The sequence below is a fragment of the Epinephelus lanceolatus genome, chromosome 3 (genome assembly GCF_041903045.1).
Source record: "Epinephelus lanceolatus isolate andai-2023 chromosome 3, ASM4190304v1, whole genome shotgun sequence".
NCBI classification, from domain to species: domain Eukaryota; kingdom Metazoa; phylum Chordata; class Actinopteri; order Perciformes; family Serranidae; genus Epinephelus; species Epinephelus lanceolatus.
Window position 1 is genome coordinate 28,198,545 of NC_135736.1, and position 12,749 is coordinate 28,211,293.

At 40.5% G+C, this 12,749-nt stretch overlaps 1 protein-coding gene across 1 annotated transcript in view; it reads left to right on the plus strand.

Annotated features, from left to right (window-relative positions):
- Positions 1–8,858: 8,858 nt before the first annotated feature.
- The window catches only part of LOC117255806 (ovochymase-2), a 37,247-nt gene continuing 33,356 nt past the window's right edge, over positions 8,859–12,749 (plus strand). The window contains exon 1 of the mRNA XM_033625003.2: positions 8,859–9,066. Coding sequence (XP_033480894.1) covers positions 8,916–9,066 — 151 coding nt within the window. The 5' untranslated portion in view covers positions 8,859–8,915. The remainder of the gene's footprint in view (positions 9,067–12,749) is intronic.

The following is a 12,749-nucleotide window of genomic DNA, read 5'->3' on the forward strand; positions in this document are numbered from 1 at the left end:
CAGCCTCAGGTAGATTAATGTCTCGCTCCCCTCCTCCTGTTCCAGCCGAGGTCAGTTTCTCCTTTACACATAGACTCTGTCCATTTCTGCGTGCCCGCCCGGTCACCAGCCTTAATTCAGATTCTTTCACTCTAGCTTTAATTAGCTTCTGTTTCAATTTTTAATAACCCCCTACTCAGTGTGCCGTTATGCCTGGTCCCCATTTGGAAGTGCAGATTAGATTCGGCCACAGGCGGCGGGTTAGCACAGGGGGAGATTTATTCCGATGACAGGGAACACGGAGAGGGATTTCAAAAGCACATGGACACATACCACCCACTGCTGTCGTTACCAGAGGACAGCATTCAACTTGCTCTCAATATTCACCTCGCTGGCTGTGTGATCCATGCCCTCCATGGGTATTTTAATTAACACATACCTTGGGCACATAACTGCACTCATATATGGGAACAGATACCCAGCAGTGGAGCATACTGTTGATCCAATCATCTAAGGCACACACTGTGAGTCATAGAGCTGTGCTGGGTTTGAATCTGTCCTGCCAACTATAAAAAATTAAAGGATAAAACTGGTGTTATTCTATATTTTTTTCAGTCAACAAATCCTATATGTCCAAAACCAACAATGTGTTATTCCTTCTCTGAGAGGAATAGATCTACATTTTTGGAAATATGCTTATTCAACCTGGTCTCACTCCAAAGATGCTGAAATCTGGCACTTAGGCAGTGACTTCCACCGTCAGACACTGATGTAAAAAGCCATCCTTTCACCTTGGCATGATTTAAATACGGCGCCCAGTGGCGTCAGGGGGAAACACAGTGGGACGTGGTGGAAGTGGTGGTGGATGGATCCAATAACCACTGACTTACACCTGAGAGGCTGGTGTTCACTTCCCGTGTGATTGTAAGGCCATGTAGTGCATTTATTTTGAAAGAGACTGTATGTAAATTGTAAATTTCCTGTGAAAATGGAAGTGTATTTTGAAAAGACAATGCATGTAACAGGCTGAACTCTACATAGTGGCCCAGAATGTCAACCACCATCAAACTCAGGGTACCTTGCATGTCGTATGTCGACGTGGAAAGTCCGTGACCAAATGTGGATATGTGATGAGGAATTTGTTTTTGGGTGGAGAGTTCGATGAGTAGATTCTCACCGTTACATCTGCACAGTAAATGTGAAGCTTCAGCCAGGAGTCGCTTAGCTTAGCATAGCATAAAGACTGGAAACAGAGGGAAACAGCTATCTTGGCCCTGTCCAAAAGTAACAAAATCCGCCTACCAGCACCTCTGAAGCAGAGTCCAGCGCAGGTCTGATTTTTAAGACCTGCTGCCAAACCGGAACTGTGATGTGTAATATTGCATCTGCCTCGCCACCCACACACATGATCAATCATATCCAAAAGATCTGTGCCCAACACAAAACAGTAAATCTTAACCATGCGCTGTTAAAATAATTCACTTTGGCAGCACTTTTCAAGTGATCATTTTTGGGACATTTCATACATGTGAAACTAAGATACTTTATTTTAAAAGGAAGGTTATTCGGGAAATACAGTTTCTATGAATATATTTTGCCTTTTCTCATAATATTGAGCCGCACAGCTCCTCAGTTAACGTGCCTGTTTGTAACATACCTGATAAAGTTTCATATTCCAGATGGTGCAGAAGAAAGAGCCAACACACAAAGTCAGTGGTCAGAAGATTAGAACATTAAAGCATGATATTTATGAAAAATATTACCCACGATATGACTGACATGTTCTTTTTCTCGATCCAGAACCGAACCTGCAAATAAAATTCAAAATACCACTACCGAATCACCTTTGTCAGTCACCTGCTGGGTATCCGCGGGTACCCAACCTGATGCAAGACGCCGCTCTGAAGCTCACTAATTAACATGTTACATCTCATTTGTTTAACGCAGCTTGTTAAGACAGACTTTGTGAAGTAATTTGTTCAGATAAGGCAAGGCTAGCTGCTTCCACTTGTTTCCAGTCTTTATGCTAAGCTAAACTAAGCTAAGCTAACCGGCTGCTTGCTCCAGCTACATATTTATCACACAGACATGACAGCTGCATCAATGTTCTCATCTAACTTTCTGCAAGACAGTGGATAAGTGTATTTCCCACCCCTCTAATGCTTTTCTTATGTCTCCTCATACGGTGGCACTCAGTCTCAAGCACATTAGTTCCTACTGAAACCTTTAAACTAGGTCACAAATGTATTGTTTAATTGATTAAAAAACTCTCAGTAATTTCCTACAACAGCTGGGCACTGTAGTTTTCATCCAACAGGAATAAATAGTACATTTGTTGGTGACTGTCTTCAGCAGTGGACTGACACACATTAAGTGCACTAGTGATTATTTACTCAGTAAGACAGTGCATGTGGGACTGAGTCAAATTAAACTACATGTTCATCACAATGAAGGAGCATCTTTAATCGTTTTTGGGCAATAATGGAGGTCTGCTGCACAGGGAATGAGATGCATCAGGCTTTAACCACGGTTATTATGATCAGTTTATTTCCGTGTTTTCATGGGATTTAATGACATTAGAAAAATATGGAATATTACCAGCTGCATCCTTCAGAGCTCAAAGGCCCTAGAATAAATGAAAATGTATTGAAACTGCAGTAATGTTCATTTTAACTTCACAGCTATAAAGAATATACTGCCTGTAAACTGTCATGTAGTAATCGTGGGTTTTGTTTAGCCCCAATGATCCTTAAAGAAGTGTTTTTGTCGTGTCGTGTATTTTGTTTTTCTTATATGCAAGATGCCATAATGAGTAATTGCACAACATATCTGTCACAACTTAACACTAAAGTGTGGAGTCATGTTTCCATTTGGTAACTCTTATTTTTGTATTTAAGAACATAACTTTTAACATATAACAATGTGCTTTTGAAAACATTGGTGATTAAATTAAATATCTCTGAGACACGACAGTGGTGACAGCTCAGCGCTAATACCCAGCTTGAGAGCGAAATAATAATCTCTCAAGTGTTACCACTTAACAAGGAAACTACCAGGCTGTGTCAGAAGATAAAATTAAAGACTGATAGTCCGCGAGAGGCAGCAGGAGCCCCCTGTTACAGCCCAAGGGCCTCGGCTGACTCACGCTGAGATGTTGAAACTAATGATACTAGTGCTCTGGGCAAGCACAGGCTGCAGGAAAACAGCAAAAAAACAGGTAGTGGTTTGAAATATATACTGGATATTGTTGTTTATAAAAAGAGAAAACATTCACTTAGATTCCTTTGTGCTTTTACAAGGTGGAACATTGCCAGACTTGATTTAAAGGTCCAGCGTGGAGGATTTAGGGGGCTATATCGGCAGAAATGTTAATTATAATCAGTTTCTTTTCTTTAGTGTATAATCACCTGAAAATAAGAATTGTTGTGTTTTTGTTACCTTAAAATGAGCCGATTATATCTACAAAGGGGGCAGATCCTCAGCTATGGAGATTGTCATGTTGCACCACTAAGTTACTACAGTAGCCCAGAATGGAAAAGCAAACACTGGTTCTAGATAGGGACATTTGCGTTTCTACATCTCGTAATTCTCCATCATGTTTGGCACATGGGTAAAGTTTTAGTTGGTTGCAATTTGCAACCTCACCACTAGATGCCATTAAATCCTACACAGTGGACCTTTAATTGAAGTTTGCAAAACTTTCAAGTTAAAAGAAGACAAGTGCCTGGAATTATTTGCATCTTGCATAAGTGTAAGTTAATCTATTTTATAGACTTATCATGAGCAAAGAGATTTGCAGAGACCAACACATTCTCACTCCAAACGTATTGATGTTTTGGTCATGGACTTTCCACGTCCACATATGAAGCACAAGGTACCCTTGGTGCGTTGGTTGTTGACGTTCTGGGACACCGTGTTCTCTTCTTTGAAGATACACATCAGTTTTCACGGGAAATTGAACGTTAACATACAGTCTCTTTCAAAATAAACGCACAACGTCAGTACAACACCGCAAACTGAAGTTTTTCTTCCTGAACAACAAACACGTGGTTGGGTTTAGGCAACAAAAACAGGTGGTTAGGTTTTGGAAAAATGAACAGGGTTTGGCTTTTGAATCTTAGCAGCGCACACACCGCTCTCTTGGGTGAAAGTTGGTGGTTGCTGGACTCATCCACCACCCCTCCCACCCGGCCCACTCTGACTTTCGCCGCATTAACTTTTGTCCTTGTAACAGCAACCAGCCACGTTAAAGGACACCTTTTTTCGTTGGTTTCTGACACCGCAAGTCACTGCCCAAGCACTGGATTTCGACGACTTTGACATAAGAACGTGCTCCGGATACACAAAAAAAAGACACATAGCTTGTTGAAAAGACATAGTTGCATACACTCCACATTACGTTATTGTCATTGTAGGTTTTTGCGTTGACCTCCATAGTTAGCAGCCCCTTCGGTGTAAGCAGCATCAGAAAAACAGTTTTTTAACGTGTAACTGTTTTATTCTGTGTTTTTACTAAATATCACTATCTCTGTTAGTTTTGGGGAGGAAAAGACCACTGCGGATGATTCAGCTCACAGTAAAAACCTCTGGAGCATCTGACTCTAAAAAAGGTGAGCACATGTTAGCAAGTGCTGGGCTAGCAGCCCGTCTGCACAGTGCTGAACAGCGTCAGAGAGACACTGATTTGATATATGAAACTTCTTTATTCAGTGTTTTTGCCGGTTTAAATCACCTATTCTCTTTGTTTTGGTGAGAAAGAGACCTCAGCAGATAATTCGACTCCCAGTAAAAAGCTCCTACACAATTAAAACCAGGAGAAGTTTCAGCCGGTTGCAATCTGCAGTCCTTATCGCTAGATGCCACTAAATCCTACTAAATTTTGCACACTGTTTGTTTAGTTGAAGAAAAGTATGTTGTAATGAAATTAACCTGTGCATAAGTCAAAGCATTTGATCTGCAGATCTTTATCGATTCCTGAATCTAATTCCAGAGAGGCGGTGTTTATAAGTTAACGATTAATAACAATCTAAACATCTTAACATTTGAGGGTAATTTGAGACACCAAATTAGGGATTCTTGAGTGGGTAGGGATTACACACTATCTTCCTGACTCAGTTTTATTTGGATGTCACTGCAACATTTCAAAGTGTAAACACTCGACATGTGTGTAACTCAGTATTAGCATCCTCGGATTCTGGGGGGAATTCAGGGCAGCAGCAACATTTCTGAGCTATAATTGAAGTCCCACGGATAAGTTGCTGTCCTGGTATTGGGATTTGAGATCTGCTTGCAGTGACCCAGTTAGCTCCACAAACACATTAGCTTCTCCAGCTCATATAGGAACCCTTATAGAAACCCTGCAGATGCTACAGCACTTGGACAGAAGCCATTGCAGTTATCCAGACCATCATCAGGATAAAATCTATCCTCTCACGGATCATTTGCAGCAATATTAGATCCACTTTTATCATGGGAATGAGTGTTAATTACTATTTACAGATCATATTTTGAGATTGTGGAGTGGGTAATTAGGGGTGGCTGGTGATCACAGTGTTGCCGTTTAATTTGGCATAACCCGGGCTTCAAAACTGCTCTGGAGGTTTAACAGCTGACTGTTGGAAGCTTTGAATGTTTCAGCCATTTGTGTGCTGTTTTTCCCCGATCGATTTTCAACTTCTGTGTTCTCTTTCTCACACTGTGCCTTCCCCCTTTCAACTCCCGACACCCCATTTTGTCTCCAAGCCTCCATTTTTCTGTGTCCCACACGCTCCTTTTTCTCTTTGACGATGATATCATAATGAAGCCAGTAACAGTGAGGTGATTAAAGCTTCTGCTGGCCTCCGCTCTGCAGAATATTTCCCATGAAACGATCTGCTTCTGCTAGCCTTATTTATCCCCGTATTGTATCAGCCAGATAGCTGGAAGTGAGGCTCGTCCTCCTGATGGCCGCTCCGTTCCCAGTGGAATATGTGGCCTACATTTGTTTGTAGTGCAGCGTTTGGCTCTGTGAGAGTGTTCCTTTGTCAAACAATCCCAGTTTTCTGCAGCCTACCCCTTTTGTCTCCTCAAACATTCACTGTTTTGTCCTTCCATCTGTCTGTCTGTGTGTCTTTCCTCTCGCTCTCTCTGTGTTCTCTCAAACATACTGTACATGTATTCAGCATTTTGGCACTCATCATTGATTGCTTACCACTCAGCTCACAAGCACATGCCCTCATAACCTTTATAACAGAGCATACATGTGCACAAGATGTTTGAAAAGGAAACCACATGCACACACACACATACACAAGTACTGTATATACACAAAGGTCACCTTCCCTGGCTTCATTAGAGACTGCTTTATTATGGCTGACAGATGTGCCCATAAATCATAGGTCCCCCGGTGGAGCGAGAAGATCCAAAACAAACTGAGCACTGATAAAGGTGAAACACAGTGAGGAAGAGAAGGGTTGAGAGATGCAGATAAGAATAAGTACACACATATCAATATACTGGAGCTATTGACAATATGTCAATAACAGGTTTCTGCTATCATACTGCCTAAAAATGAGTTTCTCCCCGTTATCTTAAGTGTCTCCACGGAGAGCCGAGCAGCTTTTGTAACATCGCTGCCTTTTGTCACAGAAAGAAAATGGAAGGAAAGTCTTTATCTTTACAGGAAAATGAAGTGTTAAAGGGGAAAGACCGACAGTTTTGCTCCTTCATTCTGATATATTCAGAGTGAGTCTGATAAAACCCAATCAAGCGTCTTTGTACGGAGACGAAGATCCCTCCTTGTGAACTCATTACCTCTGACCTCAGTGCTTTTGTGGCAACGCTGTCTCTGTTACTCGGCATTGTCTGCGACACTCCAAAGGAAGTTAATCCTGCACTGAGAAATGAACTCTTTTAGGTCTGTGAAAAAAAAAACACTCTGATAGACATTACACTTAGGACTTCCATTTTTGAGTGTGCAAGGCAAAAAATGAGTCTTGAGCAAGCAAAACTTTTAAATAGCATTATCTTCTTTTAACTCATGCCCCCCCTGCTCCATAATTACTCTAGATTATCTTTATCTCTTGTGCTGTAGCCAGGAGTGTAGAAATACTAAGGTCACAATTCAAGTTTACTGTTGACATTTGTGCTATCTCACTATCAGCATGTCTCCAGCAACGTGCACAGACAATTTGGGGGCAGGTGCTCAAGCAAAAAAAAAAAAAGGACACCCCTCTCCTAATTACAATAGCACATCTTTTACTTACATATTTATTTATTTCAATATACACTCATGCAGGAGCAGTTTAATTTCACAACTGTGACCTGCAACACTGAGGCTTAGGGCAAACACTAACATTACCTGACTAGCTGTCACCAATGAAGATGCTGCTCTGTGGGGCACCTGATTTGAGTGCAGTAACTGTGGCTGTGACAAGCAAAGTCAAAGTGGAAGCCCAGCTGGCACCGGACGTTAATTGTCAGAAAAGTGCTGGACTCTGGCGTTGGACAGATGATGAATTTTGGTTGAAATGAAAATCGGGTTGACGATATTTAAAATGTATTGATTGAAGATTGATTTTAGAATTTCACATTATGTGGACTTTAATGACATGTTGCAGAGGTTCGTTTTATTTCAATATTTAGTCGATATTAGCATGAGACATTTCAAAGACGCTGGGTCACATAACAACACAATTTAAAGATCGTTAAAGCCAGCAAACTATCATCGTGTAATCGTCGTCAGTATTCTACATCAATCTAATGTTGGCTTTAGAGATCCTGACGTTGAATTTTGGTCACAACCTAAATTTAACCAAATATGAACATCTAAAAATGGTATTGGCCAGCTGGGAGGGGCAGGGGCTCATGTGGTCTCACAGAATTAGAGGTCAAATGCAGTTTTCAGGCATTATAACACTTTTATCTGAAATTGGATGCCATGGACCAAATTAAAAAAGCTAAAAGAAGGAAAAATTGTCTTGCAAAAAGAGCACTTATCTGGTCAGAGGCCGAAGAGGGAAGGGCTTGAGCACCACCCGGGGTCTGTCTGTGCACGTGCCTGTTGTGAGTCATCTGTAAAGAGCTTTGAATGGTACTATGGTTAAAGTTCTACAGGAAGACAATGATGAAACCTTTATTGCTTTATCATGGCAGCAACGGCAGGTTGCTTAAACCAACAAATTAAAAAAAAAAAAAAAAAAAAAAACTATAATAAAACACCAAGGACATAAACTCAGGGTATCTATGCTAGGCTACTCACAATCTCCGGTCACGGCCTTTTGTTGATTTAAATCTGTTGACTATCAATACATTTAATGCTGAGTGTTGATGTAATGAAGGAGCTATAAATAAAACATTCAGTCATCAGTTTTTAAGATAATGAATTTGCTGCTTCAGCCATGAAAACGCTGCTCAACTGTGGTAAGCAGCGAGAATAAGAGACACAGCACTTGATTCACAAACTGCAGTGTGTGATAAAAAAAAAAAACAATTGAAAAAAAAATGTAAAATACTGGATTTTTCTGTCCAGCTTGATAATCCCAGCTGAACCTTTTCGCTTATTTCCCCAGCACCCTGTATTGTCGTCTTTAAACAATGAGGACACACTTCATAGTTTATCTCTTGATACTTAAAGGAACGGTCATGTCAATAATTATATCTTGTGAAATAGGAGTTGTGAGAAATGATCATGTCGAACATTTAAAGCCAGTGTGACAGGTTTGCCTTTTACCTACCATTTCAGTCAGTTCCCTTGAAAGATATCTTGATGGTCTCTTGATTGGGACACCACTTCCATCAATACTCATTAGCTTGTCGTTATGATACTGTATGATTTATGGCTCTTCACACCCAATACCACATCTGAAGGAGCTCAAGGTTCATCTGTGCTGTCAGTTATAAGCTGGTGAATTGTTGGACCCAGCACAGTTTGGTGCATCTCCACCGCTTGGAGGAAAATGGACATGGAGAAGGGTCGTCACCGGTCCAAGGGTATGAGCACCCTGGAAAAGTGCTTGATATTTCTCTTCGTGGCCATGACCTGCGCCTGCATCGGCCTTGTGGTTGTCTACTTCACTGAGAAAGCAGACTCTGATACACATATAGAAGGTGAGTGTGTATGCTTCGTAAATGCATTGTATACTATTTCAGAAATGTCTCAGAGGTGAAATACTTTACAACTTTTCAGTGCATAGGTCTTCTCAGATAAGATAAAGCAATAGTCCTTTTATGGCAGTGTTGTAATGGTTTCACAACATTTCACAAGAAGAGGCAGAAAGAAAGTTTGTTATTTAAGGTTTCACTGCCTTATTCACATCTTTGTATCCAGACATACAATGTGGTGAACATTTCAGTAGCTGTGAGGAAATACAAAAAGACAGCGATAGTGTCTAAAATCAGATTGTCACTGCATCAGTGACTGAGCAGCACTAAAACCTGTGTTGTCAAAATGCCACCACTTTAGTCTGAAATGTCTCAAAAATTATTAGATGGATTGCCATGAAATTTTCATCGTCCCAGAAGGATTTATTGGACTGATGTAAATGTGGAAGTGCCAAAAACTGCAGTTCCTCAAATGGCCATTTGAGGCCAGCTCCAAAACAGACACACCCCATAGACACCCATGTTAAAATGTCCAACTTTACAGCAGAAATAAATATGTTTACAGCCTGGTACAAAAAAATATTTTGGACTCTGTAGCTCATTTCCCCGTTCTTGACAACTGAACAGGGGGTAATTTTTTATATAACTCACCCATTTACATTTTAATAAGGCTTGAAGTTACGCCTGATTAAGGGCATGGCTGCTTTGAGTGACAGGCTCCACAGTATATAAGGTACGATTGCAGACTGGGGGGTCAGAGTGGTCTTGCTGTATTTACAGGACAGCCTGCAAGACGGGATCATGGGCAGCATGGGTGTGAAACTTCGACGACGTGTTATGATTTGTAGATTATGTAGATTTAAAAAGTAGCTGTTAGCAGTTAGCGCCTATCTCACAGAAGAAGAACAGCAACTGTAAATGTCCAAAGATTGGAAAAAACAATGAGATTTGGGAGCTCCTACCCTCCAAGCAGAGAGTGAGACCAGCCACCATATAACAAGGACAGTAAATTATTGTTATTGCCATGCTAATGCCATTGTCTTTTAGAAAGCGCTGATGACGTGTATGTTTTATGTCACACTAGAGGCTGACCCTGTTGTATTGCATGTCAAGTCCCTCACGCCTCTTTTGATTCTGATTCTGTAATCACACACTGGAGTGGAATGATGCCAGCAACATTTGGTTCTGTGTAAACATGCAAAGGAGGCATAAAGAAGGGACTTTGTGGTGAGCTTATAGCACGATTTCTGTGTAAAAAAGGGCTTAAAAGTCAGATCCACCACTCGCTTCTCCATAGCTCCACCCTCTTGCCCAAATATAGTCACTTCTGGTTTCAATAATCCAAGAGGCACAAACCAGTACAGTCTACAGCCCTATTCATACAGGACTATCTGGGGACGTCATGTGATTTGTTTTTTTATCATACTCAGATATGTAATGATGATTGCTGGGTAATACGTATGTTGATGTAGTCCAGTATCAAGTCTCTGTTTAATCATGTAACGAGACAATACAATTTATACTGTAGCAGCTAGTTCTCTCAAAGCTGACAAGGTGGGGACATCTGTAAGTGGATGTAACATAAAAGCATCAGTAAGACACACTGTAGGTAAATATATACCTAAAACTTTGTTTGTGAACACTAGGCTGTCATAATAGTGTGCACTAGGACACATGGTAGCTACCTTACACTACTGGTCAGCATGTTAGCCTAGTTAGCATGCTGATCTTAGCCTGTAGCTCACAGGACCACCAGCATGGCTGTAGACTCTTGCTGTAAGATTTTTTCAAATGTCCTGTAATTTGAAATCTTCCACAACCTTTTCAGCAGCAAATATGAGACCAGGATTTCTGACAGAAAATCAATTGGAGTAATACAACTTGTCAGAGAATACTTGGTGGTAATTTGTTGTGATGTGAAAGATATGAGTTAGGATTGTTCCAAGCTGTTTTCAGCCTACAGGACAAAAATATGTTGGACATGATTAACATTTTCTCAGTGAGATGTATTTTCCTGTCCTCCTCCTCTCTTTCCTGCAAAAAAAGGTAGATTGCTACGAGTATTTTTTTCCACGCCTGACCCCTTGAACTGTCCTGCTGATTTCATAGTAACAAATAGTAACAAAGTAGTTACCTCCTCCTCCACTCCTCCTTCAGCTCTCTGCAATTCCCTTTGTCATTTTAGAAACCCACTATTTATTCTGATTAGGCTGGAAAAAGGCTCCTTCTGTGTTAATGGTTTTGTGAGAGCAGACACGTTTCTGCTGCCTTGTTTTGTCTTTGGAAACTGAAGTGAGAGAATTGTTTTGGTTTGCATGACAGGAGTAAAGTGGTGAAATGAATATCAGCTGTACCAATTTGCTTTTAGCATCACAGCCTTTCTACACACCTAAATAAAAGAGAGGTGCACATGTTAGCTGATAGAACATGCAGTGAGGAGTGAGGACACTGGTGCCATTTATTTTATTCATTTACTATTTCAGTCTATCTTCATGAAATACATTAAAAGGATCATTGCCCCCAAAACGAGACGGCTTGTTTTACATAACAGAACAACAAGGTGATTATGTTGACAGTTATGTTCCGCCTAAATGACAAAATATATTCCAGTTGTTTTGTTGTTTTAAGCACAGCTGAGCTCCAGACTCCCAAACAGAAGCAGCTGCAACCACAAGGGAGAGCGTGCTGCTGCTGTGGATGATGACATACTGTATAATCAATGCTGTTACCAAGGCATCTCAATTGATTTTAATTTTTTCCCTTCAGATGCCATAAGGTGTTGTTTTAGTTAGTAGAATTTCATGGTAAACATTTTACCTCTGCACCTGCTATGGTGTTGTTTGTATAACAACACATCAAATTGATGTTTTTAGCCATGCAAATTTCAATTTGTCCAAATACCTGCAAACCTAATGACATTCCCGTCAGCTTCAGTGGTCTATTTAATGCTAATTAGTACATATTAGCATGCATCCCCATTTCTAGATTTTCCATGAAAGACAAACATACCAGGAAGACAGTATAACAGTTTAAGGACATGGCTAATTGCACAAAAAAAACCCCAATGAATTGGGGGAGGGTTACACTGTTTCTGTTTAACACATAGTGTGACCATAAGAACGCAAGCATGCACACGATCCTACATCAGGACATGATTTCCTTCAACATATAAACAGACATTTAACAAACCATTACTTTACAGAGACGGACAAGATGGTTGAGACCAGGAGTGAATATTATGTGTCAATAAAATGACATTGTATTACAAAGAGAGGAGGGCATGAGGTTGTGAGTCCAGAAACGGCCTGATTGTGGCCATGCTTACAAGGTTCAGAAAGTCATTTATTTAAGTTAAAACAACTGGCCTTTCTAACTTTCCAGTTCATAAGATGCTAATGCTAATCAATCATGCTAATGCTCAAGTTTTTGTGCAGATGTAAGTGTTGGATGCCCAGGAAGCATGTAGCTAGACATAGAGCTACGTCCATGTTCAAGTGTATCTCTACATGCATAGAATCATAGAATGGTGTGCAAAAGGGAGCCCACCTTCCCACAACCATAGCAGCATCAGCCTGAAAGGGTTTGATCTATCTTTTAAGGTCTAGTGGGGGTATGTTATGTGCAGTATTTTCAGTTGTATTACCCAGAGTCTTTTTTTTTTAACTTTAATTGTATTACTTATTTACAAT